Below are 25219 nucleotides of genomic sequence, written 5' to 3'. Positions count from 1 at the left end.
AGTTGTGTCAGATTTGTTAGGCCAAGCCTGGGGTGGCATAATACATGCTTCAGCCCCGGGCAGGCCTTGGGTACACCAATGCCCTGGGTACCTAGTGTACACTGGTACAGGGGCTGACAGGGTGATCCACTTCCAATTGGTTATGCACCTAGGGTGCATAGTTTTAATTTAGTAGAGAGAACAGCAGGCTGGGGGTCTGATTGGCAGGCCCACAGCCTCAATATGTCAAAAACCAGTGAAGCAAAAAGCAAAAATTTGGGGTGACCATAGGATAGCAGACCCTACTCTCCTACACTAATCCAGAAAAAAATATACACACCCCAGTGTTGATTAGGGCACTGCAATGACATTAGTAAATCAAATATGACCTATTATCAACAAGAAGCTAAACAAGTCAAGCTGAAGAGCTGTGTGACCTGCAACACTGCGTTCTGCATGTATTTCTTGAACTGTCCATTTGGGTTACTGTACATTGGTAAAATGACACAGAAAGCCGGCGTTTACTGGAACATAAGAATAATGTTCGTACAGAAAACCTCAAAATCTCATTTTGCCAGGCATTTAACGAAGGGACATCACAGTGTACATCAAATTAAGTTCAAATATTGGGTAAAAAGGATGGAAGGTTAATAACATGCACTTTCAAAAATGAAGCATATTCGATAGACATGCTTCACAGAATATCACCAAGGGGTCTAACTGAAACACTGGGCTTTACTTGTTTTTCCAATTGATTCTTTGGAATACACCTCTTCATCTTTCTGAAATTGCAGTTGACCTAGTTGCAAGACTCAGAGTATGATGTCAATCTGAAATTTCCTTTATTACTTGTGGGAAGCTCTGAATGGATAATTCCAGATGAAAGGCAACTGAAATAGGCCAGGCCATTAAAGCGTGTGTTTGCCATTATAAACTGCCATTTCGACCTGGTAAAATAAACCTTTTGACAGATCTAAACCTTCTTTTATAATACATATATGTCATTCCTAGGAGAGGCCCTAAATAGCCCACAGAGCAGGGTGCAGTGTATTTAAAAAGTTGGACATGCACTTTTTACTTTTACATGTCCTTGCAGTGTATTTTATTTTTTACTGCAAGACCTGCCTCTTCCATAGAATAACATTGGGTTACCGTACTACATTTAATAAGTGATAACTTTCAATTGGGAGCAGGTAGGACTGTCGAGCTTAGTCTCTAAACAATTGTGATTTAAAACCCTCTTGATGGTAAAGCTGGATTTTGAATCCCAATTCTGAAAATGCCACTTTTGTCTTGTCCTACCATATGGTGCCAGCAGCCTGTATCCTGGGTCACATAATGATGTGACTAAGGTTAATTCAGGGCTATCTCTCCACTGTCAGTGCCAGTGAAACTCCTGGAAAAGGAAGTCCAGAAGCAACTGGCTGAAATTCTCGAATCAAACAACTGCTTTCATGACTCGCAATCAGGTTTTAGAGCAGGGTACAGCACGGAGACTGCACTTCTTGAAGCCTCTGAAACTCTTCGCGAATCTGTGGACTGGGGTGCCTCAGCTATGCTGGTGTTGCTTGACCTGTCCAGCCAGGCCATTAAAGCGTGTGTTTGCCATTATAAACTGCCATTTCGATCTGGTAAAATAAACCTTTTGACAGATCTAAACCTTCTTTTATAATACATATATGTCATTCCTAGGAGAGGCCCTAAATAGCCCACAGAGCAGAGTGCAGTGTATTTAAAAAGTTGGACATGCACTTTTTACTTTTACATGTCCTTGCAGTGTATTTTATTTTCTACTTCAAGACCTGCCTCTTCCATAGAATAATATTAGGTTACCGTACTACATTTAATAAGTGATAACTTTCAATGGGGAGCAGGCAGGACTGTCGAGCTTAGTCTCTAAACAATTGTGATTTAAAACCCTCTTGATGGTAAAGCTGGATTTTGAATCACAATTCTGAAAATGCCACTTTTGTCTTTTCCTACCATATGGTGCCAGCAGCCTGTATCCTGGGTCACATAATGAGGTGACTAAGGTTAATTCAGGGCTATCTCTCTTCTGTCAGTGCCAGCAAAACTCCTGGAAAAGGAAGTCCAGAAGCAACTGGCTGAAATTCTCAAATCAAACAACTGCTTTCATGACTCGCAATCAGGTTTTAGAGCAGGGTACAGCACGGAGACTGCACTTCTTGAAGCCTCTGAAACTCTTTGCGAATCTGTGGACCGGGGTGCCTCAGCTATGCTGGTGTTGCTTGACCTGTCCGCAGATTTCGACACTGTGGCCCGCCCGTTTTTTTGGAGAGACTGAGACAGGAAGGAGGGCGGGGTACTACCTTGTCTTGGCTCCAACCGTTCATCGAGAACTGCTCACAGCAGGCATTTTTACACCCCTACGTCTCCACCCAGAAACCCCTCATCTGTGGGGTACCTCAGGGTTCAACGAGGAGCCAGCTTCTTTTCAATGTATCCCTGGCTGCCCTGGCAGCCTTAGTCGAGACATTGGGTGTGATTGTAGTATCCAATGCTGATGACACTCGGCTGGTGTTTTCTTTTACAGAACACTCAGAGGCTGCCTTTCTCAATTTTAAGAAATGCCTGAAAAATATCTCAGCCTGGATGATGGAGAATTGCTTAAAGCTAAACACCTAAAAAAACGGAGGTCTTATTTTTCAGCCAGGTGGCCCCACCACCTTCTAATCTGTGGTGGCCCTCAGAACTGAACCCGCCACCTATCCCGGTGGATTCAGCCAGAAATCTAGGGTTAAATTTGACAACAACCTCTCTTGTAAGACCCAGGTGCGCCATGTCTCCTCTATATGCTTCTGGAAGTTAAGAGCACTGAGAACATTTCTTCATTTCCTGCTGGAGGTCTGCAGGAAGACTACGGTGCATGCACTGGTAACATCACAGCGGGACTATTCTAATAGCCTCTACCTAGGGCTCCCAGCTTACCTGATTCGCAGGTTGCAGTTAATTCAAAACACAGTGGCCAGATTAATTAGGAAAGTGCCGTTTCGCCATCATATTTCCGCACATTTTTGGCACCTCCATTGGCTACCAGTTAATAGGAGGATCGAGTTCAAGGTGCTCACCTTGGCCTACAGAGCCACCAGAGATCAGCGTCCTGGCTATCTGAGGCAGAGATTGCAAAGATACCAACAAGACCGGGCCCTGAGATCAAGCCACCTGCAACTACTCAGGGTTCCCCGCTTCACAAAGGCCAGGATAGGGGGCAGAGCATTCCCTGTGAAAAATGAGAAACTCTGGAATACACCTCTTCATGATGGAGTCAGAACAGGCCTCTAGGAAGGCCTTAAAAACCTGGCTTTTCAGCTTGCCTTAGATCTACCCTCTTAATACCCCCACCACGAATCTGCAACTTTGCGCCGGTACACCTCTATTGAGGTAGCTGTGTGCTTCATAAATTCAGATGATTGATTGATTGCGGTGTAGCTGGCAGCTGGTCTTTGTGCATTGCACCCAGGCATTGACACAAAGAGGCAATAGGTTTTGGCAGGATGGGCCATGTCAGACTTGATGAGGGTGGTGGAGCTGTCACCTACCGCACTTGCACATCACAGCATACTCGCAAAGGGTTTCACAATAGTCTTTAGTGCCCCCAGACAAGCTTGGACCAGGGCAGGGAAACAAACAATTCCAGACACCTCTTTAAGGTGAGGACTCTAGAAGCTTCTCCCACTTCAAAAGGTATATATAATGAATACTCAGACCCGACTCTTCAGTACACTTCTGGACCTGTGAAAGACTCCGAAGAAGGACTGCTGTGCTGCTGCACGAAGGAGCGCCCTGCTACTCTGCTGACCTCCTGTCCTGCTGCCTGAGCGACAAGGACTGAACCTGCTTCTTGAACGCAGGACTGCTAGAAAGGGCTAGTTGGCTGGCTTCCTGATCAGAGCTTCAGGGACATAAAAGGCTCCAATCACCTTGAGCCCTGCACCTGGACTCTGCCTGCTGCATGTCCTGCACTCTAAGTGGTGCTACTCCAGTCCTGGACCCTTGGAAGTGGGCCTGAAGGTGCTTTGCAGGCCCTCACAGCTTCTCAGAACAGCCACCGTTCGCAAATCCGTGGTGCAATTCCTGATTTGCAGCCCTGCAGCTCCTCTGATCTGCAGCTGTGCAATGCATCCTCGACACAGGACTTTGCATCGCAGCCATGCAGCTTCTCTGAACCACCGTTGCGCAATGCATCCTCGACACAGGACTTTGCATCGCAGCCCTGCAGCTCCTTTGATCTGCAGCTGTGCAATGCATCCTCGACACAGGACTTTGCATCGCAGCCATGCAGCTTTTCTGAACCACCGTTGTGCAATGCATCCTCGACACAGGACTTTGCATCGCAGCCATGCAGCTTTTCTGAACCACCGTTGCGCAATGCATCCTCGACACAGGACTTTGCATCGCAGCCATGCAGCTTTTCTGAACCACCGTTGCACAATGCATCCTCGACACAGGACTTTGCATCGCAGCCATGCAGCTTTTCTGAACCACCGTTGCGCAATGCATCCTCCACACAGGACTTTTCATCGCAGCCATGCAGCTCCTCTGATCTGCAGCTGTGCAATGCATCCTTGACACAGGACTTTGCATCGCAGCCATGCAGCTTTTCTGAACCACCGTTGCACGATGCATCCTCGACACAGGACTTTGCATCACAGCCATGCAGCTTTTCTGAACCACCGTTGCGCAATGCATCCTCGACACAGGACTTTGCATTGCAGCCATGCAGCTTTTCTGAACCACCGTTGTGCAATGCATCCTCGACACAGGACTTTGCATCGCAGCCATGCAGCTTCTCTGAACCACCGTTGCGCAATGCATCCTCGACACAGGACTTTGCATCGCAGCCATGCAGCTTCTCTGAACCACCATTGCGCAATGCATCCTCGACACAGGACTTTGCATCGCAGCCATGCAGCTTCTCTGAACCACCGTTGCGCAATGCATCCTCGACACAGGACTTTGCATCGCAGCCATGCAGCTTCTCTGAACCACCGTTGCGCAATGCATCCTCGACACAGGACTTTGCATCGCAGCCATGCAGCTTTTCTGAACCACCGTTGTGCAATGCATCCTCGACACAGGACTTTGCATCGCAGCCATGCAGCTTTTCTGAACCACCGTTGCGCAGTCCATCCTCGACTCAGGACTTCACATCGCAGTTTTACAGCTCCTGGGAACAGCCACTGCATGATACATCCTTGACGTGGGACCTCACTATGCTCAGCAACTGGGATTTAAGGTACTTTGGTCAGCAGGCCTAACTTGCTGACTGTATCCGGACCGGGCTCCATTGTTGTTGGCCTGAACATGAGACTTTGTGCAGGTCTAGCAGGACCTGATAACCACAGTTGCTGCCTTGTGCTTTTAAGCACTATTTTTATCTAAATATTTAAAACTGCGTATCTCTCGTTCTACTGATTGGATTTTTGTTGTTTGATGTCAAATAATTTATTAAATTTTACCCTATTTTTCTAAATTGTTGTGGTATTTTTCTTGTGTTGTGTTTCCACATCATTACTGTTTTTGTGCTGCATAAATACTTTATGCATTGCCTCTTAGTTAAGCCGGATCCTCTTAAGCCAATCAACTAGAGGCTTGAGCGCAGGTGAATTTGGGATATGCTTGTGTTTCACCCTGTTAAGAACTGTGGTTGCTGCTTGACTAGGGTTTCATTTCCCTCAACCAGTAACTCATTTTCCTACAGTACCGAACTCAGTGCATCTTGGACTAAAGGTTTCAAACTTTGCACAAGTGTCTCTGGAGCTTCATGGAGATATCCCATCCAGACTCTAGTCTGGCTACTTTCAAGATGCCCGGATTGTCCCACCTTCGATAACCTGAGTTCTTTCCTAGTTATGAATCAGAGTTTTTCAGTCCAGCTCCCATACTTGCCTAAGACGTGCAGCTGCACAGGGAGGCTCTCCTCAGACGTGATCTTCTGTCCCAACACTTCTACCCAGTACTTGCAGGTGTAGGACCCTTGGTCTCCTCTGCTCACACGAGCTATCCGGTATGTATCTGGGGTGGCATCTAGGGCTTCAGTGGCTGCTCGCCCGTCCTTGTAGAACCAGAACCCTCTTGCGATAGTGCGAGAGCTGCACTGGAGAGTGACAGATTCCCCCATCAGGTATGTGGTGTAGCCAGCAGAGAATGAGATTGTTGGTGAAGATGGGTGACCTGGAAAGAGAAAAGAATCGAATAATCCAAATGACAAGTTGCAGACATTTTACATTGTATTAAATTCGTTTTTGCTATTGGAACAGGAAGCGGTCGCTATGAGGTGCGAATAAGCTCCCCATCCCTATGAACACATTCTTGTTTACAATGTACATATGATCTGTGCAAATAATCCACAGGCTAAGGACATACAGGAGTAGAGCGAAGGGTGCATGATTCTCGAATACAGCAACAAACCTGATTATTCAAAACTGACTGCAATTCCGACTGTCCCGCCTCACACCTGTGAGCCTATAGCATGCATAAGTCGATGCACGGAGAGACAGACTGAAGCTACCTGCCTGACATTGCCCTACCATCTCTACTGAGCAAGTGAACTCAATGTGCGCATGTGCACCAACATCCATGCACCGTCAGTTCTCCTGCTTGCTGACACAATAGCAAGGACTCGTCAAAACACCCTTTCTGCAAATACTTAAGAACAGGAGTCAGAACAGTAAATGATACTGTTGTTGGGTGTTTGACTTCACTTCCACGCCCCCCCTCTATTCCTCAGACATAGCTGCTAAACGGATGTTCAAACCTATGAGGCAGTGGCATAGCATAAGCCCACGCAGCCCCAACTGTGTGGGGGCAGCGAGCTCCAGGGGACCCCTCCGTGTACTTTACGGGGGGTCCCCTCAAGCTTTGTTACGCAACTGGTACGAGGGGACACCAGCGGTTAGAAGACTGGAACGGGAGGCTGTTTCCATCAAGAGCGCTCCTCTTGGACTGAAAAAGGCAATTTTTTGCATCTTGAAGGCACGCGAGAGCCGCTGCCTGACCTTACATTGCAATATGGCCTCGCCTGAATACCAGGCAGAATAAGAGCTCTGCAGCCCAGCCTATGTCTGTCACAATACCCTGCAGCATCTTTAATCCACAGGTCCATAGTATTCATGGAGCAGCAGAAGATCTTGCAGCAAACACAAACTGCATCTCACACCTTACCCTACTCCTGAAGGCTTGCAGAGAGAGAGAGAGAGAGAGAGAGAGACAGAGAGAGAGAGAGAGAGAGAGAGAGACAGAGAGACAGAGAGAGAGAGAGAGAGAGAGAGAGAGAGACAGAGAGAGAGAGAGAGAGAGAGACAGAGAGAGAGAGAGAGAGAGAGAGAGAGAGAGAGAGACAGAGAGAGAGAGACAGAGAGAGAGAGACAGAGAGAGAGAGAGAGAAAGACAGAGAGAGAGAGAGAGAGAGAGAGAGAGAGAGAGAGAGAGAGAGACAGAGAGAGACAGAGAGAGAGAGACAGAGAGAGAGAGACAGAGAGAGAGAGAGAGAAAGACAGAGAGAGAGAGAGAGAGAGAGAGAGAGAGACAGAGAGAGAGACAGAGAGAGAGTGTAGGAGAGTAGGGTCTGCTATCCTATGGTCACCCCAAATTTTTGCTTTTTGCTTCACTGGTTTTTGACATACTGAGGCTGTGGGCCTGCCAATCAGACCCCCAGCCTGCTGTTCTCTCTACTAAATTAAAACTATGCACCCTAGGTGCATAACCAATTGGAAGTGGATCACCCTGTCAGCCCCTGTACCAGTGTACACTAGGTACCCAGGGCATTGGTGTACCCAAGGCCTGCCCGGGGCTGAAGCATGTATTATGCCACCCCAGGCTTGGCCTAACAAATCTGACACAACTGGCTGATCACTCAGCTGGGGTAAGTTGGTGTAACCACCTCTTACTTAGGTGTAGTATACCTATACCTAACCTTAAATGGGACACCTGGTAACCTATAAGTCACTCCTATGGCAGGCCTTAACAATCCTGAAGGCAGAGTGTTTGGTTCCATGTGAGATAGTGCTCTGGCATGAGCTGAGCCTGTCTGCAGTGGTCGGAACAACTTCCTTCTACTGTTTCCAGGTATCGTCATACCATATACTCTTAAGTGCATTATGAACCTCGCGGTTAAATGCTAACTTTGGTTTGGCGTTATCAAAACATGTCGAGTAAGGTGTCATACGAATTGGAATACTAACCCCTCGCCAATTCTGGCGACGGGGTTAGCATTCCACCCTTCTAGAGGGACACGACATGTACACATCCTGAAACCCGGGTAAAATCAGACATAGCCTCAGCTCCACAAAATGGATGCTGCCACCACAGACACAAGTCTGCCCTCCTGCTGCTGGGAGTCCTTCCAGCTTGGGAGGTGTGGACAAAGGGTTTCCTGCCAGGGGAGGTGCGTGCACCACCCCAGACAGGATTTTGTGTATTGGTCAGGTAGGGCTTGAAAGAAACCAGACATGCCTGTGGCTCACAAGGAGCCTCGGGGCATATGCCAGTTCAAACCGGTCCTGGGGCACACCAGTCCCGGGCCTGGGGCGAGCTGGACAAAGGATTGGGGGTGTAACCACCCCCCTTCCTGGTCCCACCCTTAGGGAGGGACCTAGCAGGTAGTCCGGCCCCTAGAATCCGCTTAAAGGTAGGAGCTGTGTCCTAAGACTTCAGACATCCTGGAATCAACTTGAAACTAAGAAGAAGACGGGAACTTCGACGCTCTGCCGCACAGAGGACTGAAGCCAATCTCCCCTGTGGTCAGGGAGTGACCACCTTGCTAACGCAAGCACCATCCAGCGAATCAACGTCTGCTTTGCCGCCGCCTCCCGCCGGAGCCCGAGCCCAGAGACTGACAAGACCTGGACCTCCAGACCTCTCACCGCCCGATCCACAGTCCCTGAAAAGAGGAGACCCGTGGAGGCACCGAGACACGTGGAGCCAGCCATCTTGGAACGACTACGACAAGCTGACAAGTGCAACAACCGAGGCTCCCTCCAAGTTGTGCTTTAGGATCTGAGAAGCCCAACCCTCGAGCAGCATCTGCACCAAAGGTGAGCCCTCCAGCATCCCCACAATCTGCGTGGGGCCCTTCTGCATTTTGCCACTCGACGCGCCTAACCGGTTGCTGGCCCGCTGGCTAGTGGCCATCTTGGCGATGAAATCTACGAGAAACACCGCTGGTCGGGTTGCTCCAGACTGGCCCTTGCTCCCCTCCAAAGGAGCAGTTCCTCTGACCTTGCTGGTCAGAGCCATCAGCTTATCTCCTTGCCTACAACAATTGCTTTTGCCAAGGCTTGTTTGCTTCGATCAAGTCGCCGACACCGCCGACAGCGAGAGCCTGCGTGGGACAGCTCGTGACTCGACTCCTGGACGTCGTCGACCTTCAGGGACCACGTGGCTGCAGAGACAAGCTACACCTTTCTTCCTGTTTGCACCCGACATCGCCTGGTACCCACCTGGTGCCACGCTGGTCACTGGCTAGTGACTGTGAACACTGTCCCCTCTGCTTACAGGTCTTCAACATCACCGATCCACCCTTGGATCCACTGCATCTCCTCCGGGCCGGTCGCCTGCGGCATCTTTGTCTTCAGGCTCCACGGAACAGATAGAAGAAACCCGACGCACTTCGAGGCCTATGCACCCGCTTCCTGTGGGTGAGGTAAAGCTGGCACTCCTGTGCCCAAGTGTAGTATTACATCTCTAGGGCCTGTGTTCCAAATCTTGAGTTCCTAGCCCATCCGGAAGATCCTCTTTGCAGTAACTTTGTACTTTTTACGCACCCATTGAAACCTATGGGAGCACGTGTGTGACTATTTGCTCTGCACACGCGACCCGTGGACCTCCTGGTCACTAACTGAAGTTAGCTCCTTGTAGGCCCAGCGATTCTAGAGGCCCTAGGCCTTTTCCCTTTTCTGTTCGTGGTACTTATACCACTATTTTAGTATATGGTTCGAGTGGCCACCAGGGCCTATCCATATAAAGTGCAACTTCTGTGTATTCTGTGATAATCTTGTTTGACGATTTGTGCTCCTGTGCTCATAAAGAGACTAGGGGTTACTTTGAGAAATAAATACATATATATTTCGAATATATATCTGTGTGGTGTCCTTTCATTGGTATAAAAGGGGGTTACTATTGGTAAAACAGCTTGCTTAACACGCATCACGAGTTTAGCCTCAAAGACTGCTTAGCCTACGCTACCACTAGGGCAGCTAGTCCGAAAAGGTTGACTTACAACCACACCATAAGGGTTGCTTGGCATGGTACAAGGTGGTCACTAGAACTAGTGAACAGCATATACCAGGCCAACTTCTCACATTGGTGGCAGCGATGGGATTTGAGCTTGCTGTGTTTTACCATTGTAATCTCTTGGTTACCAATTGAAAGATCACATAGGTACCTATAGGTACATATAAAACAAGATTAGATATACTTAAGTTCTACTGAACTTAGTTGTTGTAGAGCAAAGGGAGTAGCACACCCTGACTACAACTACTAGATAGGTTTAGTAGGTAAACCCAAGTGTAGGTAGATTGCAACACATCCACCCACACTTAAGAGCAATGGCTGGGGCAGAGGGGTCCACTGTACCCATCTCTGTTGAGAGTGACCCCCCGAGGGCACCATCCATCTTTGCTACCCTTAATCAGAATGAGCTCAGGCATTTGGCAACTCTTAGAGGCCTTAAACAGCCCAAGAACCCTACCTCTACTGTGCTCAGAGAACTCTTGCAAGATGATGAAAATCAAAGAGAGCTCAAGAAAGCTTCCCAGTTAGCCCCCTTAGGGACAGGAACAGGAGGCCCCCCTTCTGAAGACGCCACTGAGGTACCCCTTTCCAATAGCCATCCCTTAGATGAACACCATACTACAGAGGAGGAAAGTGATGGGGATACAGATGTGAGTGGGGATGAAGGGAGAACTAGCCCAGTGCCAAGTGTTATACTTGGCCCAGCTAAACTAAGGCTATTGGGGACTGACAGTGGGTTTACCCCATTGGATCTCCCCAGTGGACTTAACCCAGGGCTTGGGAGGAGAAGGAATCACTCAGGTGAATCCAATGCTTCCCATGGCTCTAGAGGCTCTCAAGGTCACTCCAGGAGAAGGATGGCCACCACTCAGAGGAGGGAACATGAGGCCAAGATGCAAGAAGCCCAGCTGAGGATCAGGAAGCAGGAGCTAGAAGTAGCCCTGATGGAAGAGAAACTGAGCAAGGCTAGACAGCATAAAGAGAGTGGGTCTATACCCACTGGTGGCAGCATTGTCCCTAGGGACAAAGATAGGGTTTTCGATAATAGAAACCTGTCTAAGGTTGTGCCCCCCTACAAAAGTGGGGATGACATCCACAAGTGGATAACTGCTCTTGAGAGAGCCTGCAAAGTACAGCAGGTTCCTGAAGACCAGTGGGCAGCGATCCTCTGGCTCTCCTTTGAGGGAAGAGGCAGAGACAGACTCCTCACTGTTAGAGAAGAGGATGTCAGAAACTACAGAGTCCTGAAGAGTGTCCTAGTTGATGGGTTAGGCTTAACCACTGAGCAGTACAGGTTAATGTTCAGAGACACCCAAAAGACACAGACTCAGGACTGGTCTGAATACATTGAATGTGCCACTAAGGCTTTGGAGGGTTGGTTGCTGGGAAGTAAGGTATCTGATTTTACAGGATTGTATAATTTGATGATGAGAGAACAGATTTTAAATAACTGTCAAAACCAGTGTGAGAAGTTGGCCTGGTATATGCTGTTCACTAGTTCTAGTGACCACCTTGTACCATGCCAAGCAACCCTTATGGTGTGGTTGTAAGTCAACCTTTTTGGACTAGCTGCCCTAGTGGTAGCGTAGGCTAAGCAGTCTTTGAGGCTAAACTCGTGATGCGTGTTAAGCAAGCTGTTTTACCAATAGTAACCCCCTTTTATACCAATGAAAGGACACCACACAGATATATATTCAAAATATATATGTATTTATTTCTCAAAGTAACCCCTAGTCTCTTTATGAGCACAGGAGCACAAATCGTCAAACAAGATTATCACAGAATACACAGAAGTTGCACTTTATATGGATAGGCCCTGGTGGCCACTCGAACCATATACTAAAATAGTGGTATAAGTACCACGAACAGAAAAGGGAAAAGGCCTAGGGCCTCTAGAATCGCTGGGCCTACAAGGAGCTAACGTCAGTTAGTGACCAGGAGGTCCACGGGTGGCGTGTGCAGAGCAAATAGTCACACGCGTGCTCCCATAGGTTTCAATGGGTGCGTAAAAAGTACAAAGTTACTGCAAAAGGAATCTTCCGGATGACCTAGGAACTTAAGATTTGGAACACAGGCACTAGAGATGTATTACTACACATGGGCACCGGAGTACCAGCTTTACCTCACCCACAGGAAGCGGGTGCATAGGCCTCAAAGTGCGTCGGGTTTCTTCTATCTGTTCCGTTGAGCCTGGGACAAAGATGCTGCAGGCGGTCGGTCGGGAAGAGATGCAGTGGATCCAAGAGTGGATCGGAGATGTTGAAGACCTGTAAGCAGAGGGGACAGTGTTCACAGTCACTAGCCAGTGACCAGCGTGGCACCAGATGGGTACCAGGCGATGTCGGGTGCAAACAGGTGATGAGGGGTAGCTTGTCTCCGCAGCCACGTGGTCCCTGAAGGTCGACGACGTCCAGGAGTCGGCTCACGAGCTGTCCCACGCAGGCTCTCGCTGTCGGCGGTGTCGGCGACTTGATCGAAGCAAACAAGCCTTGGCAAAAGCAATTGCAGGAGGATTCGGAAATCAGCTGTTGGTTCTGACCAGCAAGGTCAGAGGGATTGCTCCTTTGGAGGGGAGCAAGGGCCAGTCTGGAGCAACCAGACCAGCGGTGTTTGTCGTAGATTTCGTCGCCAAGATGGCCACTAGCCAGCGGGCCAGCAACCGGTTAGGCGCGTCGAGTGGCAAAATGCAGAAGGGCCCCACGCAGATCGTGGAGATGCTGGAGGGCTCACCTTTGGTGCAGATGCTGCTCGAGGGTTGGGCTTCTCAGGACCCAAAGCACAACTTGGAGGGAGCCTCGGTTGTTGCACTTGTCAGCTTGTCGTAGTCGTTCCAAGATGGCTGGCTCCACGTGTCTCGGTGCCTCCACGGGTCTCCTCTTTTCAGGGACTGTGGATCGGGCGGTGAGAGGTCTGGAGGTCCAGGTCTTGTCAGTCTCTGGGCTCGGGCTCCGGCGGGAGGCGGCGGCAAAGCAGACGTTGATTCGCTGGATGGTGCTTGCGTTAGCAAGGTGGTCACTCCCTGACCACAGGGGAGATTTTCTTCAGTCTTCTGTGCAGCAGAATGTCGAAGTTCCCGTCTTCTTCTTAGTTTCAAGTTGATTCCAGGATGTCTGAAGTCTTAGGACACAGCTCCTACCTTTATTCGGATTCTAGGGGCCGGACTACCTGCTAGGTCCCTCCCTATGGGTGGGACCAGGAAGGGGGGTGGTTACACCCCCAATCCTTTGTCCAGCTCGCCCCAGGCCCGGGACTGGTGTGCCCCAGGACCGGTTTGAACTGGCATATGCACCGAGGCTCCTTGTGAGCCACAGGCATGTCTGGTTTCTTTCAAGCCCTACCTGACCAATACACAAAATCCTGTCTGGGGTGGTGCACGCACCTCCCCTGGCAGGAAACCCTTTGTCCACACCTCCCAAGCTGGAAGGACTCCCAGCAGCAGGAGGGCAGACTTGTGTCTGTGGTGGCAGCATCCATTTTGTGGAGCTGAGGCTATGTCTGATTTTACCCGGGTTTCAGGTACTGTACATGTCGTGTCCCTCTAGAAGGGTGGAATGCTAACCCCGTCGCCAGAATTGGCGAGGGGTTAGTATTCCAATTCGTATGACACCTTACTCGACATGTTTTGATAAAGCCAAACCAAAGATAGCATTTAACCGCGAGGTTCATAATGCACTTAAGAGTATATGGTATGACGATATCTGGAAACAGTAGAAGGAAGTTGTTCCGACCACTGCAGACAGGCTCAGCTCATGCCAGAGCACCATCTCACATGGAACCAAGCACTCTGCCTTCAGGATTGTTAAGGCCTGCCATAGGAGTGACTTATAGGTTACCAGGTGTCCCATTTAAGTTTAGGTATAGGTATACTACACCTAAGTAAGAGGTGATTACACCAACTTACCCCAGCTGAGTGATCAGCCAGTTGTGTCAGATTGTTAGGCCAAGCCTGGGGTGGCATAATACATGCTGCAGCCCTTGGCAGGCCTGGGGTACACCAATGCCCTGGGTACCTAGTGTACACTGGTACAGGGGCTGACAGGGTGATCCAACCAATTGGGTATGTACCTAGGGTACATGGAGTCCATTTTAAAGAGAGAGCAGATAGCCTGAGAGCCTGAATGGCAGGATCTCAGGCCAACTAAGTCGAAAAACCAGCTAGACACTAGGCAAAAATTTGGGGGTAACCATAGTCAGATATCCACCTTCCTACACAACCCCCCCCCAAACGAAGGGAGATAAGGCTGACCTTGACCAGGTAAGCCTATATTGCCCAAGTGGCCATATAAGGAGGAACCAGCACTGGCATGGTTACCCCCTGTCTCATGGTCCACTAAGCAATCCCTCACCCTAAGGGTATCAGAGGGTCTCCACCATAGGGAATCTCTACCTGTGGTGTGTCTTGGCAAAGTAAAAGGCTGGTGTTGAGATGGAGTACTGAAGTGAGTGTCCTCAAAGTGAGGCCTCAGCTTCCTCCAATCATCCTCCACCATGGATGCCTTTCTTTCTTTAACTGAGTTGCACTGTGCTCTCAGGGTCAGCCTCTGGCTACCTAAAGCTGGAGGCTGGGTCCCTTTTGTGGGCTTACTGGAGGGACGGGTCAGGTTTGGGGCCCTAAGGTCCCATGTTTGCCTGTGCCCAACAGAATCCCCCTGGGGGAGGTCCCTAACTACCTGTAAAGGAGATCCCTCAGGAATGTTTTTACCCATCACCTGACTAGGGCTACTAGCCAGGCAATCCTCATTCTTTTGATGGGGGGGTTCTTGTGGACAGGGGCCCTCTGGGGGTCCACTGGCCTCCCTGACCTCTGCAGCCCTGGGCTGACTGAGGCAGGGTAGAGAGAGGCAGGCTACCTGCACCAGACTGGATCCCACCTTGGAAGGGGCCACTGACATCAGAGGCTCTGCCAGGCCAGGCCTGGCTACCTCTGGGGCAGTTCCTTCACAAGGGGTGAGGTCAGATCCCTGAGGAGGCTGACCTTTTCCTAATGTCTGGGGAGAGGGAGACTTTTCTTCCTCCCCACTACTCTCAGTTTGTGTGGAGTGATCCATTGTTTCAGGCTTCACTACACCTATGTCAGTCTGAGTATAGGCTGAGACCATTACAGCCTTGCCAACCTTTTCAGGGGGGCACTCAGTTTGTGTTTGAGCTGTGACTGTCACAGCTCTGCCAGTCCCTACAGGGAAGTCTGTCTGTGCCTGGGCTGTGGCTACCACTGCCCTTCCAACCTTTTCAGGGAGGAAATCTATTTGGACAGGGGTTGTGAATGGCACAACCCCCCTACCCTTTTGTGAAAGGCCTACCATTTTAGAATGGGTGTCTTGTTCAACTCCAGCCCAAGCTGAGAGTTCTAAGTCATTCCCCAGTAAGCAGTCTACAGGCAAGGTTGGGGACACTGCTACCCTTTTAGGGCCAGTGACCCCTCCCCAGCTGAGACATACCTCTGCCATGGGATGACTGTTCTGTTTGCCATCAATGTTAGTCACCTGGTAGGAGAAACCGGGCAAAAGCTGCTCAGAGGGAACTAGCCAATGGGCCACCATTGTGATGCTAGCCCCAGTGTCTCTGTAGGCCTCAGCTTTTGTACCATTGATGTAGGGCTCCTGTCTGTACCTACCCAAAGTGTTGGGACAGGCAGTGAAGTTGGCAAACCCCATGCCACCATCACAGACAAGAGTGGTTGCTGTAGGGGAATTGGCTAAGCCAGGGTCCCCCTGTGTTCCCCAAGTAAACCCACCCAGATTTCTGGGGGCACTCCCACCACCTGGGGGATTACTGCTGACAGTAATAGGTGGTGTGACAGGAGTAATTGGAGGAACAGTTTTGTTTTTAGCCCTTGGGCAACCGCTGTCAGTTTTCCAATGCCCAGGAGTTTTACACTCATGGCAGTAGGGCTTTTTAGCTGTGGTAGAGGAGGGAGCTTGGGACCCACCACCCTGTGTGGAGTTTTGGGGCCCTGAGGAAGGTTTCTCTTTTTCTTTATCCCCACCCTTCTCTTGAGGCTTGGTGGTATCTTTCTTTTGGTCACCACCCTGGTTTTTAGGCCTGATCCTGGTCCTGACCCATTTATCTGCCCTCTTTCCCAATTCTTGGGGAGAGGTCAAATCTGAGTCTACCAGGTGTTGATGGAGAAGCTGGTTTTGACAATTACTTAAAATCTGCTCTCTCATCATCAAATTGTACAATCCTGTATAATCAGACACCTTACTTCCCAGCAACCAACCCTCCAAAGCCTTAGTGGCACATTCCACATATTCAGACCAGTCCTGAGTCTGTGTCTTCTGGGTGTCTCTGAACATTAACCTGTACTGTTCAGTGGTTAAGCCTAACCCATCAACTAGGACACTCTTCAGGACTCTGTAATTTCTGACATCCTCTTCTCTAACAGTGAGGAGTCTATCTCTGCCTCTCCCCTCAAAGGAGAGCCATAAGATTGCTGCCCACTGGTCTTCAGGAACCTGCTGCACTTTGCAGGCTCTCTCAAGAGCAGTCATCCATTTGTGGATGTCATCCCCACTTTTGTAGGGGGGCACAATCTTGGACAGGTTCCTATTGTCAAAGACCCTATCTTTGTCCCTAGGGACATTGCTGCCACCAGTGGGTATAGACCCACTCTCTCTATGCTGCCTAGCCTTGCTCAGTTTTTCTTCCATCAGGGCTACTTCTAGCTCCTGCTTCCTGATCCTCAGCTGGGCTTCCTGCATTCTGGCCTCATGTTCCCTCCTCTGAGGGGTGGTCATCCTTTTCCTGGAGTGACCTTGAGAGCCTCTAGAGCCATGAGAAGCATTGGAGTCACCTGAGCGATTCCTTTGCCTCCCAAGCCCTGTGTTAAGTCCACTGGGGAGATCCAATGGGGGGAACCCATTGTCAGTCCCCAATAGCCTTAGTTTAGCTGGGCCAAGTATAATACTTGGCACTGGGCTAGTTCTCCCTTCATCATCACTACTTTCTGTATCCTCACCACTTTCCTCCCCTGTAGTATGGTTCTCATCTAAGGGATGGCTATTGGAACTGGGTACCTCTGTAGTATCTTCAGAAGGGGGGCCTCCTGTTCCTGACCCTAAGGGGGCTAACTGGGAAGCTTTCTTGAGTGCTCTCTGATTCTCATCATTCTGTAAGAGCTCTCTGAGCTCAGCAGAGTTTGGGTTCTTGGGCTGTTTAAGGCCTCTAAGAGTTGCCAAATGCCTGAGCTCATTCTGATTAAGGGTAGCAAAGCTGGATGGTGCCCTCTGGGGGTCACTCTCAACAGAGATGGGTACAGTGGACCCCTCTGCCCCGGCCATTGCTCTTAAGTGTGGGTGGATGTGTTGCAATCTACCTACACTTGGGTTTACCTACTAAACCTATCTAGTAGTTGTAGTCAGGGTGTGCTACTCCCTTTGCTCTACAACAACTAAGTTCAGTAGAACTTATGTATATCTAATCTTGTTTTATATGTACCTACAGGTACCTATGTGATCTTTCAATTGGTAACCAAGAGATTACAATGGTAAAACACAGCAAGCTCAAATCCCACCGCTGCTCACCAATGTGAGAAGTTGGCCTGGTATATGCTGTTCACTAGTTCTAGTGACCACCTTGTACCATGCCAAGCAACCCTTATGGTGTGGTTGTAAGTCAACCTTTTTGGACTAGCTGCCCTAGTGGTAGCGTAGGCTAAGCAGTCTTTGAGGCTAAACTCGTGATGCGTGTTAAGCAAGCTGTTTTACCAATAGTAACCCCCTTTTATACCAATGAAAGGACACCACACAGATATATATTCAAAATATATATGTATTTATTTCTCAAAGTAACCCCTAGTCTCTTTATGAGCACAGGAGCACAAATCGTCAAACAAGATTATCACAGAATACACAGAAGTTGCACTTTATATGGATAGGCCCTGGTGGCCACTCGAACCATATACTAAAATAGTGGTATAAGTACCACGAACAGAAAAGGGAAAAGGCCTAGGGCCTCTAGAATCGCTGGGCCTACAAGGAGCTAACGTCAGTTAGTGACCAGGAGGTCCACGGGTGGCGTGTGCAGAGCAAATAGTCACACGCGTGCTCCCATAGGTTTCAATGGGTGCGTAAAAAGTACAAAGTTACTGCAAAAGGAATCTTCCGGATGACCTAGGAACTTAAGATTTGGAACACAGGCACTAGAGATGTATTACTACACATGGGCACCGGAGTACCAGCTTTACCTCACCCACAGGAAGCGGGTGCATAGGCCTCAAAGTGCGTCGGGTTTCTTCTATCTGTTCCGTTGAGCCTGGGACAAAGATGCTGCAGGCGGTCGGTCGGGAAGAGATGCAGTGGATCCAAGAGTGGATCGGAGATGTTGAAGACCTGTAAGCAGAGGGGACAGTGTTCACAGTCACTAGCCAGTGACCAGCGTGGCACCAGATGGGTACCAGGCGATGTCGGGTGCAAACAGGTGATGAGGGGTAGCTTGTCTCCGCAGCCACGTGGTCCCTGAAGGTCGACGACGTCCAGGAGTCGGCTCACGAGCTGTCCCACGCAGGCTCTCGCTGTCGGCGGTGTCGGCGACTTGATCGAAGCAAACAAGCCTTGGCAAAAGCAATTGCAGGAGGATTCGGAAATCAGCTGTTGGTTCTGACCAGCAAGGTCAGAGGGATTGCTCCTTTGGAGGGGAGCAAGGGCCAGTCTGGAGCAACCAGACCAGCGGTGTTTGTCGTAGATTTCGTCGCCAAGATGGCCACTAGCCAGCGGGCCAGCAACCGGTTAGGCGCGTCGAGTGGCAAAATGCAGAAGGGCCCCACGCAGATCGTGGAGATGCTGGAGGGCTCACCTTTGGTGCAGATGCTGCTCGAGGGTTGGGCTTCTCAGGACCCAAAGCACAACTTGGAGGGAGCCTCGGTTGTTGCACTTGTCAGCTTGTCGTAGTCGTTCCAAGATGGCTGGCTCCACGTGTCTCGGTGCCTCCACGGGTCTCCTCTTTTCAGGGACTGTGGATCGGGCGGTGAGAGGTCTGGAGGTCCAGGTCTTGTCAGTCTCTGGGCTCGGGCTCGGGCTCCGGCGGGAGGCGGCGGCAAAGCAGACGTTGATTCGCTGGATGGTGCTTGCGTTAGCAAGGTGGTCACTCCCTGACCACAGGGGAGATTTTCTTCAGTCTTCTGTGCAGCAGAATGTCGAAGTTCCCGTCTTCTTCTTAGTTTCAAGTTGATTCCAGGATGTCTGAAGTCTTAGGACACAGCTCCTACCTTTATTCGGATTCTAGGGGCCGGACTACCTGCTAGGTCCCTCCCTATGGGTGGGACCAGGAAGGGGGGTGGTTACACCCCCAATCCTTTGTCCAGCTCGCCCCAGGCCCGGGACTGGTGTGCCCCAGGACCGGTTTGAACTGGCATATGCACCGAGGCTCCTTGTGAGCCACAGGCATGTCTGGTTTCTTTCAAGCCCTACCTGACCAATACACAAAATCCTGTCTGGGGTGGTGCACGCACCTCCCCTGGCAGGAAACCCTTTGTCCACACCTCCCAAGCTGGAAGGACTCCCAGCAGCAGGAGGGCAGACTTGTGTCTGTGGTGGCAGCATCCATTTTGTGGAGCTGAGGCTATGTCTGATTTTACCCGGGTTTCAGGTACTGTACATGTCGTGTCCCTCTAGAAGGGTGGAATGCTAACCCCGTCGCCAGAATTGGCGAGGGGTTAGTATTCCAATTCGTATGACACCTTACTCGACATGTTTTGATAAAGCCAAACCAAAGATAGCATTTAACCGCGAGGTTCATAATGCACTTAAGAGTATATGGTATGACGATATCTGGAAACAGTAGAAGGAAGTTGTTCCGACCACTGCAGACAGGCTCAGCTCATGCCAGAGCACCATCTCACATGGAACCAAGCACTCTGCCTTCAGGATTGTTAAGGCCTGCCATAGGAGTGACTTATAGGTTACCAGGTGTCCCATTTAAGTTTAGGTATAGGTATACTACACCTAAGTAAGAGGTGATTACACCAACTTACCCCAGCTGAGTGATCAGCCAGTTGTGTCAGATTGTTAGGCCAAGCCTGGGGTGGCATAATACATGCTGCAGCCCTTGGCAGGCCTGGGGTACACCAATGCCCTGGGTACCTAGTGTACACTGGTACAGGGGCTGACAGGGTGATCCAACCAATTGGGTATGTACCTAGGGTACATGGAGTCCATTTTAAAGAGAGAGCAGATAGCCTGAGAGCCTGAATGGCAGGATCTCAGGCCAACTAAGTCGAAAAACCAGCTAGACACTAGGCAAAAATTTGGGGGTAACCATAGTCAGATATCCACCTTCCTACAACCAGCAACTGCATCAACACTTGGTTGACTCTGATCTGACCTCTCCCCAAGAATTGGGAAAGAAGGCAGACAAATGGGTCAGAACCAGGGTTAAGCAAAAGAACCAGAACCAGGGCCAATGGGGTGATCAGAAGAAAACAGACCAAAAGGGTGGAGATCAGAAACCTAAAGACCAGAAGTCTTCAACAGGGCCCCAAACTACTGCTAAGGAGGGTGGGTCCCAACAGTCCAAGAAGAAGAAAGAAGGTCAAAAGAAACCCTGGTGCAATCATTGTAAAAATACCACTCACTGGACTAGTGATTGCAAAAAGGGTGGAGCCCCCAACACTGTTGCCCCTAAGGCACCTGCTCCCAGTACTACTGTTAGCAGTGTTGGTCCCCAGACAAAGGGTGTAGTGGGAATCACTATGGGAACTGAAGGAGATTCTGACTTAGACAGAACCCTGACACAGGCAGTCCTGATCTGTGATGGGGACATTGATTTGTCCCTGACTGTGAGCCCCAGTAACCTGGGCAAGTACAGACAGACTCCTTTAATTAATAACAAAGTGGCTCAAGCCTACAGGGACACATGTGCCAGTGTCACTATGGTGACACCAGGCTTTGTGGATCCTGGACAGTACATACCAGGTGAGAATTACCTGGTGACCAATGCCAGCAATGCCACTACTTCACATAGTGTGGCAGTTGTTAACTTCTCATGGGGAGGGGTAACTGGCCTCAAAAGGGTTGTGGTTAGTGCAGACCTCCCAGTAGAATGTTTGTTGGGCAATGACCTAGAGAGTTCTCTATAGTCAGAAGTGGAGTACAGGACTCATGCAGAGATGTTAGGTATATCATCACATGTCCTTGCTGTGACCAGGTCACAGGCCAAAAAGTGCCTCACTGAACCACAGGTCTTGGATCCTGGAACAATGGACCAAGCACCTACCAAGAAGAAGAACAGGAGGGTCAAGGCTGTGCCTTCCCCCTGCCTCAGAGTGATGATCAGCCTTCCCAGGAAGCTGATCTAGAGGACCCTGAAGGAACTGTCCCTGAAGAGCTTGAACCTGATCAGGTTGAGTTTCTGGGGACAGGGGGACCTTCAAGGGCTGACTTGAGGCAGGCTCAGTTATTCTGTCCCTCTCTTGACCCCTCAGACAGCTGGCTGCTGCTGAGGCTGCTGGGAATGCTCAAGGTACCCATAAAGTGTATTGGGATTAAGGGCTCCTTTATTCAGAGGCTAGAGACCCCAAGCCTGGTGCAACCAGGAGGTTGGTTATACCTCTGCAATTTAGGGGCTTCCTTCTTACCTTGGCCCATGATATTCCTTTAGCAGGACACCTAGGCCAGAATAAGACCTGGGACAGACTTGTCCCTCACTTTCACTGGCCTCATATGAATGAAGATACAAAGGAGTTTTGTCGCTCCTGTGTTACCTGCCAAGCCAGTGGCAAATCAGGTGGCACAACAAAGGCCCCCCTGATACCACTACCTGTGGTGGGGGTTCCCTTTGAAAGAGTGGGAATAGATATAGTGGGTCCCATGGATCCTCCCACTGCATCTGGGCACAGATTTATACTGGTGGTAGTGGATCATGCCACCAGGTATCCAGAGGCAATTCCCCTTAGGACCACTACAGCACCTGTTGTGGCCAGGGCCCTGCTGGGAGTATTCTCCAGAGTGGGGTTTCCTAAGGAGGTAGTATCTGACAGAGGTACCAACTTTATGTCAGGATACTTGACAGCTATGTGGAAGGAATGTGGTGTCAACTACAAGTTCACCACCCCTTATCACCCACAATGCAATGGGCTTGTTGAGAGATTCAACAAGACCCTAAAGGGTATGATCAAAGGATTACCTGAAAAGCTCAGGCGAAGATGGGACATCCTTCTACCCTGCCTTCTGTTTGCTTACAGAGAGGTCCCACAAAAGGGGGTTGGCTATAGCCCCTTTGAATTGTTGTTTGGGCACCCTGTGAGAGGCCCACTGTGTTTGGTGAAGGAAGGATGGGAGTTACCTCTCAAAAAGCCTAAGCTAGACATAGTGGACTACGTTCTTGGTCTCCGCTCCAGGATGGCTGAGTATATGGAGAAGGCATCCAAAAACCTTGAGGCAAGCCAGGCCTTACAGAAAGCTTGGCATGACCAAAAGGCTGTCTTGGTTGAGTATCAGCCAGGACAGAAGGTATGGGTGTTGGAGCCAGTGGCCCCAGCAGCACTCCAATACAAATGGTCTGGACCCCATACAATCCTGGAAAAGAAGGGAGAGGTCACCTACTTGGTGGACCTAGGAACTCCCAGGAGTCCCCACAGGGTACTCCATGTTAACAGGCTTAAAGCATATGTTGACAGGGCAGACATGGGCTTGCTCATGGCTACAGATGAGGGACAGGAGGAAGAGAGTGACCCTCTCCCAGACCTGTTGTCTCAGAACCCTGAAGATGGCTCAGTTGAAGGAGTGACCCTTGGAGGCAACCTCACTGCCCATCAGCAGACTGAATGTAGACAGGTTCTACAATCATTTTCACATATGTTTTCCTTGATACCTAGTCAAACTGACTGGTGGACCCATGTTGTGGACACTGGTGACAGTCTGCCTGTAAAGAACAAGCTTTACAGACAACCTGACCACGTCAGGGACTGTATAAAGGCTGAGGTACATAAAATGCTGGAATTAGGTGTCATTGAACCCTCAGAGAGCCCCTGGGCTAGCCCAGTGGTTCTGGTCCCCAAACCTCACACCAAAGATGGCAAGAGAGAGATGAGGTTCTGTGTGGATTACAGAGGACTCAATGCTGTCACCAGGACAGATGCACACCCTATTCCAAGGGCAGATGAGCTCATAGACAAACTAGCTTCTGCAAAGTTTTTGAGCACATTTGACTTAACAGCTGGCTATTGGCAAATCAGATTAGCTGAGGAGTCTAAGGCCAAAACAGCATTCTCAACCCCAGGTGGGCATTATCAGTTTGTGGTGATGCCCTTTGGTCTGAAGAATGCACCTGCCACCTTCCAACGGTTGGTGAACCAAGTCCTCACTGGGTTGGATGACTTTTGCGCAGCATATCTTGATGACATTGCTGTCTTTAGCTCCACCTGGGAGGATCACCTGATCCACCTGAAGAAGGCTCTTGAGGCCCTGCAGAGGGCAGGCCTCACTATCAAGGCTACTAAGTGCCAGATAGGGCAGAGTAAGGTTGTATATTTGGGCCACCTTGTGGGTGGAGGCCAAGTTCAACCACTGGAGAGTAAGATACAGTCCATCAAGGATTGGTCCCCTCCAACCACCCAGACTCAAGTTCGAGCTTTCTTGGGCTTGACTGGGTACTACAGGAAGTTTGTTAAGAACTATGGGTCCATTGTGACTCCTCTTAATGATCTGACATCCAAGAAGATGCCCAAAAAGGTTCAGTGGACAGTAAGCTGTCAAAAGGCATTTGATGACCTGAAGGAGGCCATGTGCTCTGCACCTATCCTGAAAAGTCCTGACTACTCCAAAGAGTTTATTGTCCAAACAGATGCTTCTGAGTTGGGTGTGGGAGCTGTGCTGTCACAACTTAATGTAGATGGTCAAGACCAACCCATTGCTTTTATTAGCAGAAGGTTGACCCCCAGAGAGAAGAATTGGTCAGCTATTGAGAGGGAGGCCTTTGCTGTGATGTGGGCCCTGAAGAAGCTGAGGCCATACTTGTTTGGCACTCACTTCAAGATTCAGACCGACCATAAGCCCCTCTTGTGGCTAAATCAGATGAAGGGTGAAAATCCCAAACTGCTTAGGTGGTCCATTTCCCTACAGGGTATGGACTTTACAGTGGAGCACCGGCCAGGTACTGACCATGGGAATGCAGATGGTCTCTCCAGGTACTTCCACTTAGGACATGAAGACGAGACTGGTCAAGGCTAGTTTAATGTCCCAGCGTTTGGGGGGGGGGGGGTTGTGTAGGAGAGTAGGGTCTGCTATCCTATGGTCACCCCAAATTTTTGCTTTTTGCTTCACTGGTTTTTGACATATAAAGGCTGTGGGCCTGCCAATCAGACCCCCAGCCTGCTGTTCTCTCTACTAAATTAAAACTATGCACCCTAGGTGCATAACCAATTGGAAGTGGATCACCCTGTCAGCCCCTGTACCAGTGTACACTAGGTACCCAGGGCATTGGTGTACCCAAGGCCTGCCCGGGGCTGAAGCATGTATTATGCCACCCCAGGCTTGGCCTAACAAATCTGACACAACTGGCTGATCACTCAGCTGGGGTAAGTTGGTGTAACCACCTCTTACTTAGGTGTAGTATACCTATACCTAACCTTAAATGGGACACCTGGTAACCTATAAGTCACTCCTATGGCAGGCCTTAACAATCCTGAAGGCAGAGTGTTTGGTTCCATGTGAGATAGTGCTCTGGCATGAGCTGAGCCTGTCTGCAGTGGTCGGAACAACTTCCTTCTACTGTTTCCAGGTATCGTCATACCATATACTCTTAAGTGCATTATGAACCTCGCGGTTAAATGCTAACTTTGGTTTGGCTTTATCAAAACATGTCGAGTAAGGTGTCATACGAATTGGAATACTAACCCCTCGCCAATTCTGGCGACGGGGTTAGCATTCCACCCTTCTAGAGGGACACGACATGTACAGTACCTGAAACCCGGGTAAAATCAGACATAGCCTCAGCTCCACAAAATGGATGCTGCCACCACAGACACAAGTCTGCCCTCCTGCTGCTGGGA

General features: G+C 49.8%; 1 protein-coding gene and 1 long non-coding RNA gene across 5 annotated transcripts in view; one reads left to right on the top strand and one right to left on the bottom strand.

Annotated features, from left to right (window-relative positions):
• Nucleotides 1-25219, bottom strand: part of LOC146808631 (immunoglobulin superfamily member 1-like) — a 345056-nt gene that overhangs the window by 222264 nt on the left and 97573 nt on the right. For all 4 annotated transcript variants that reach the window (XR_014968019.1, XM_085623664.1, XM_085623663.1 and 1 more), the window contains one exon: nucleotides 5890-6174. Coding sequence is in view for 3 of the 4 variants with exons in the window: in XM_085623664.1 (XP_085479790.1) it covers nucleotides 5890-6174 (285 nt within the window). In the remaining variant the exon portion in view is untranslated. The remainder of the gene's footprint in view (nucleotides 1-5889; nucleotides 6175-25219) is intronic.
• LOC146808632 (uncharacterized) overlaps nucleotides 1-25219 on the top strand; it is a 119053-nt gene that overhangs the window by 57522 nt on the left and 36312 nt on the right. The gene's annotated exons all lie outside the window — the stretch shown is intronic.

This window comes from Triturus cristatus, chromosome 8, assembly GCF_964204655.1.
Source record: "Triturus cristatus chromosome 8, aTriCri1.1, whole genome shotgun sequence".
NCBI classification, from domain to species: domain Eukaryota; kingdom Metazoa; phylum Chordata; class Amphibia; order Caudata; family Salamandridae; genus Triturus; species Triturus cristatus.
This window is presented reverse-complemented; position numbering and strand designations above follow the sequence as displayed.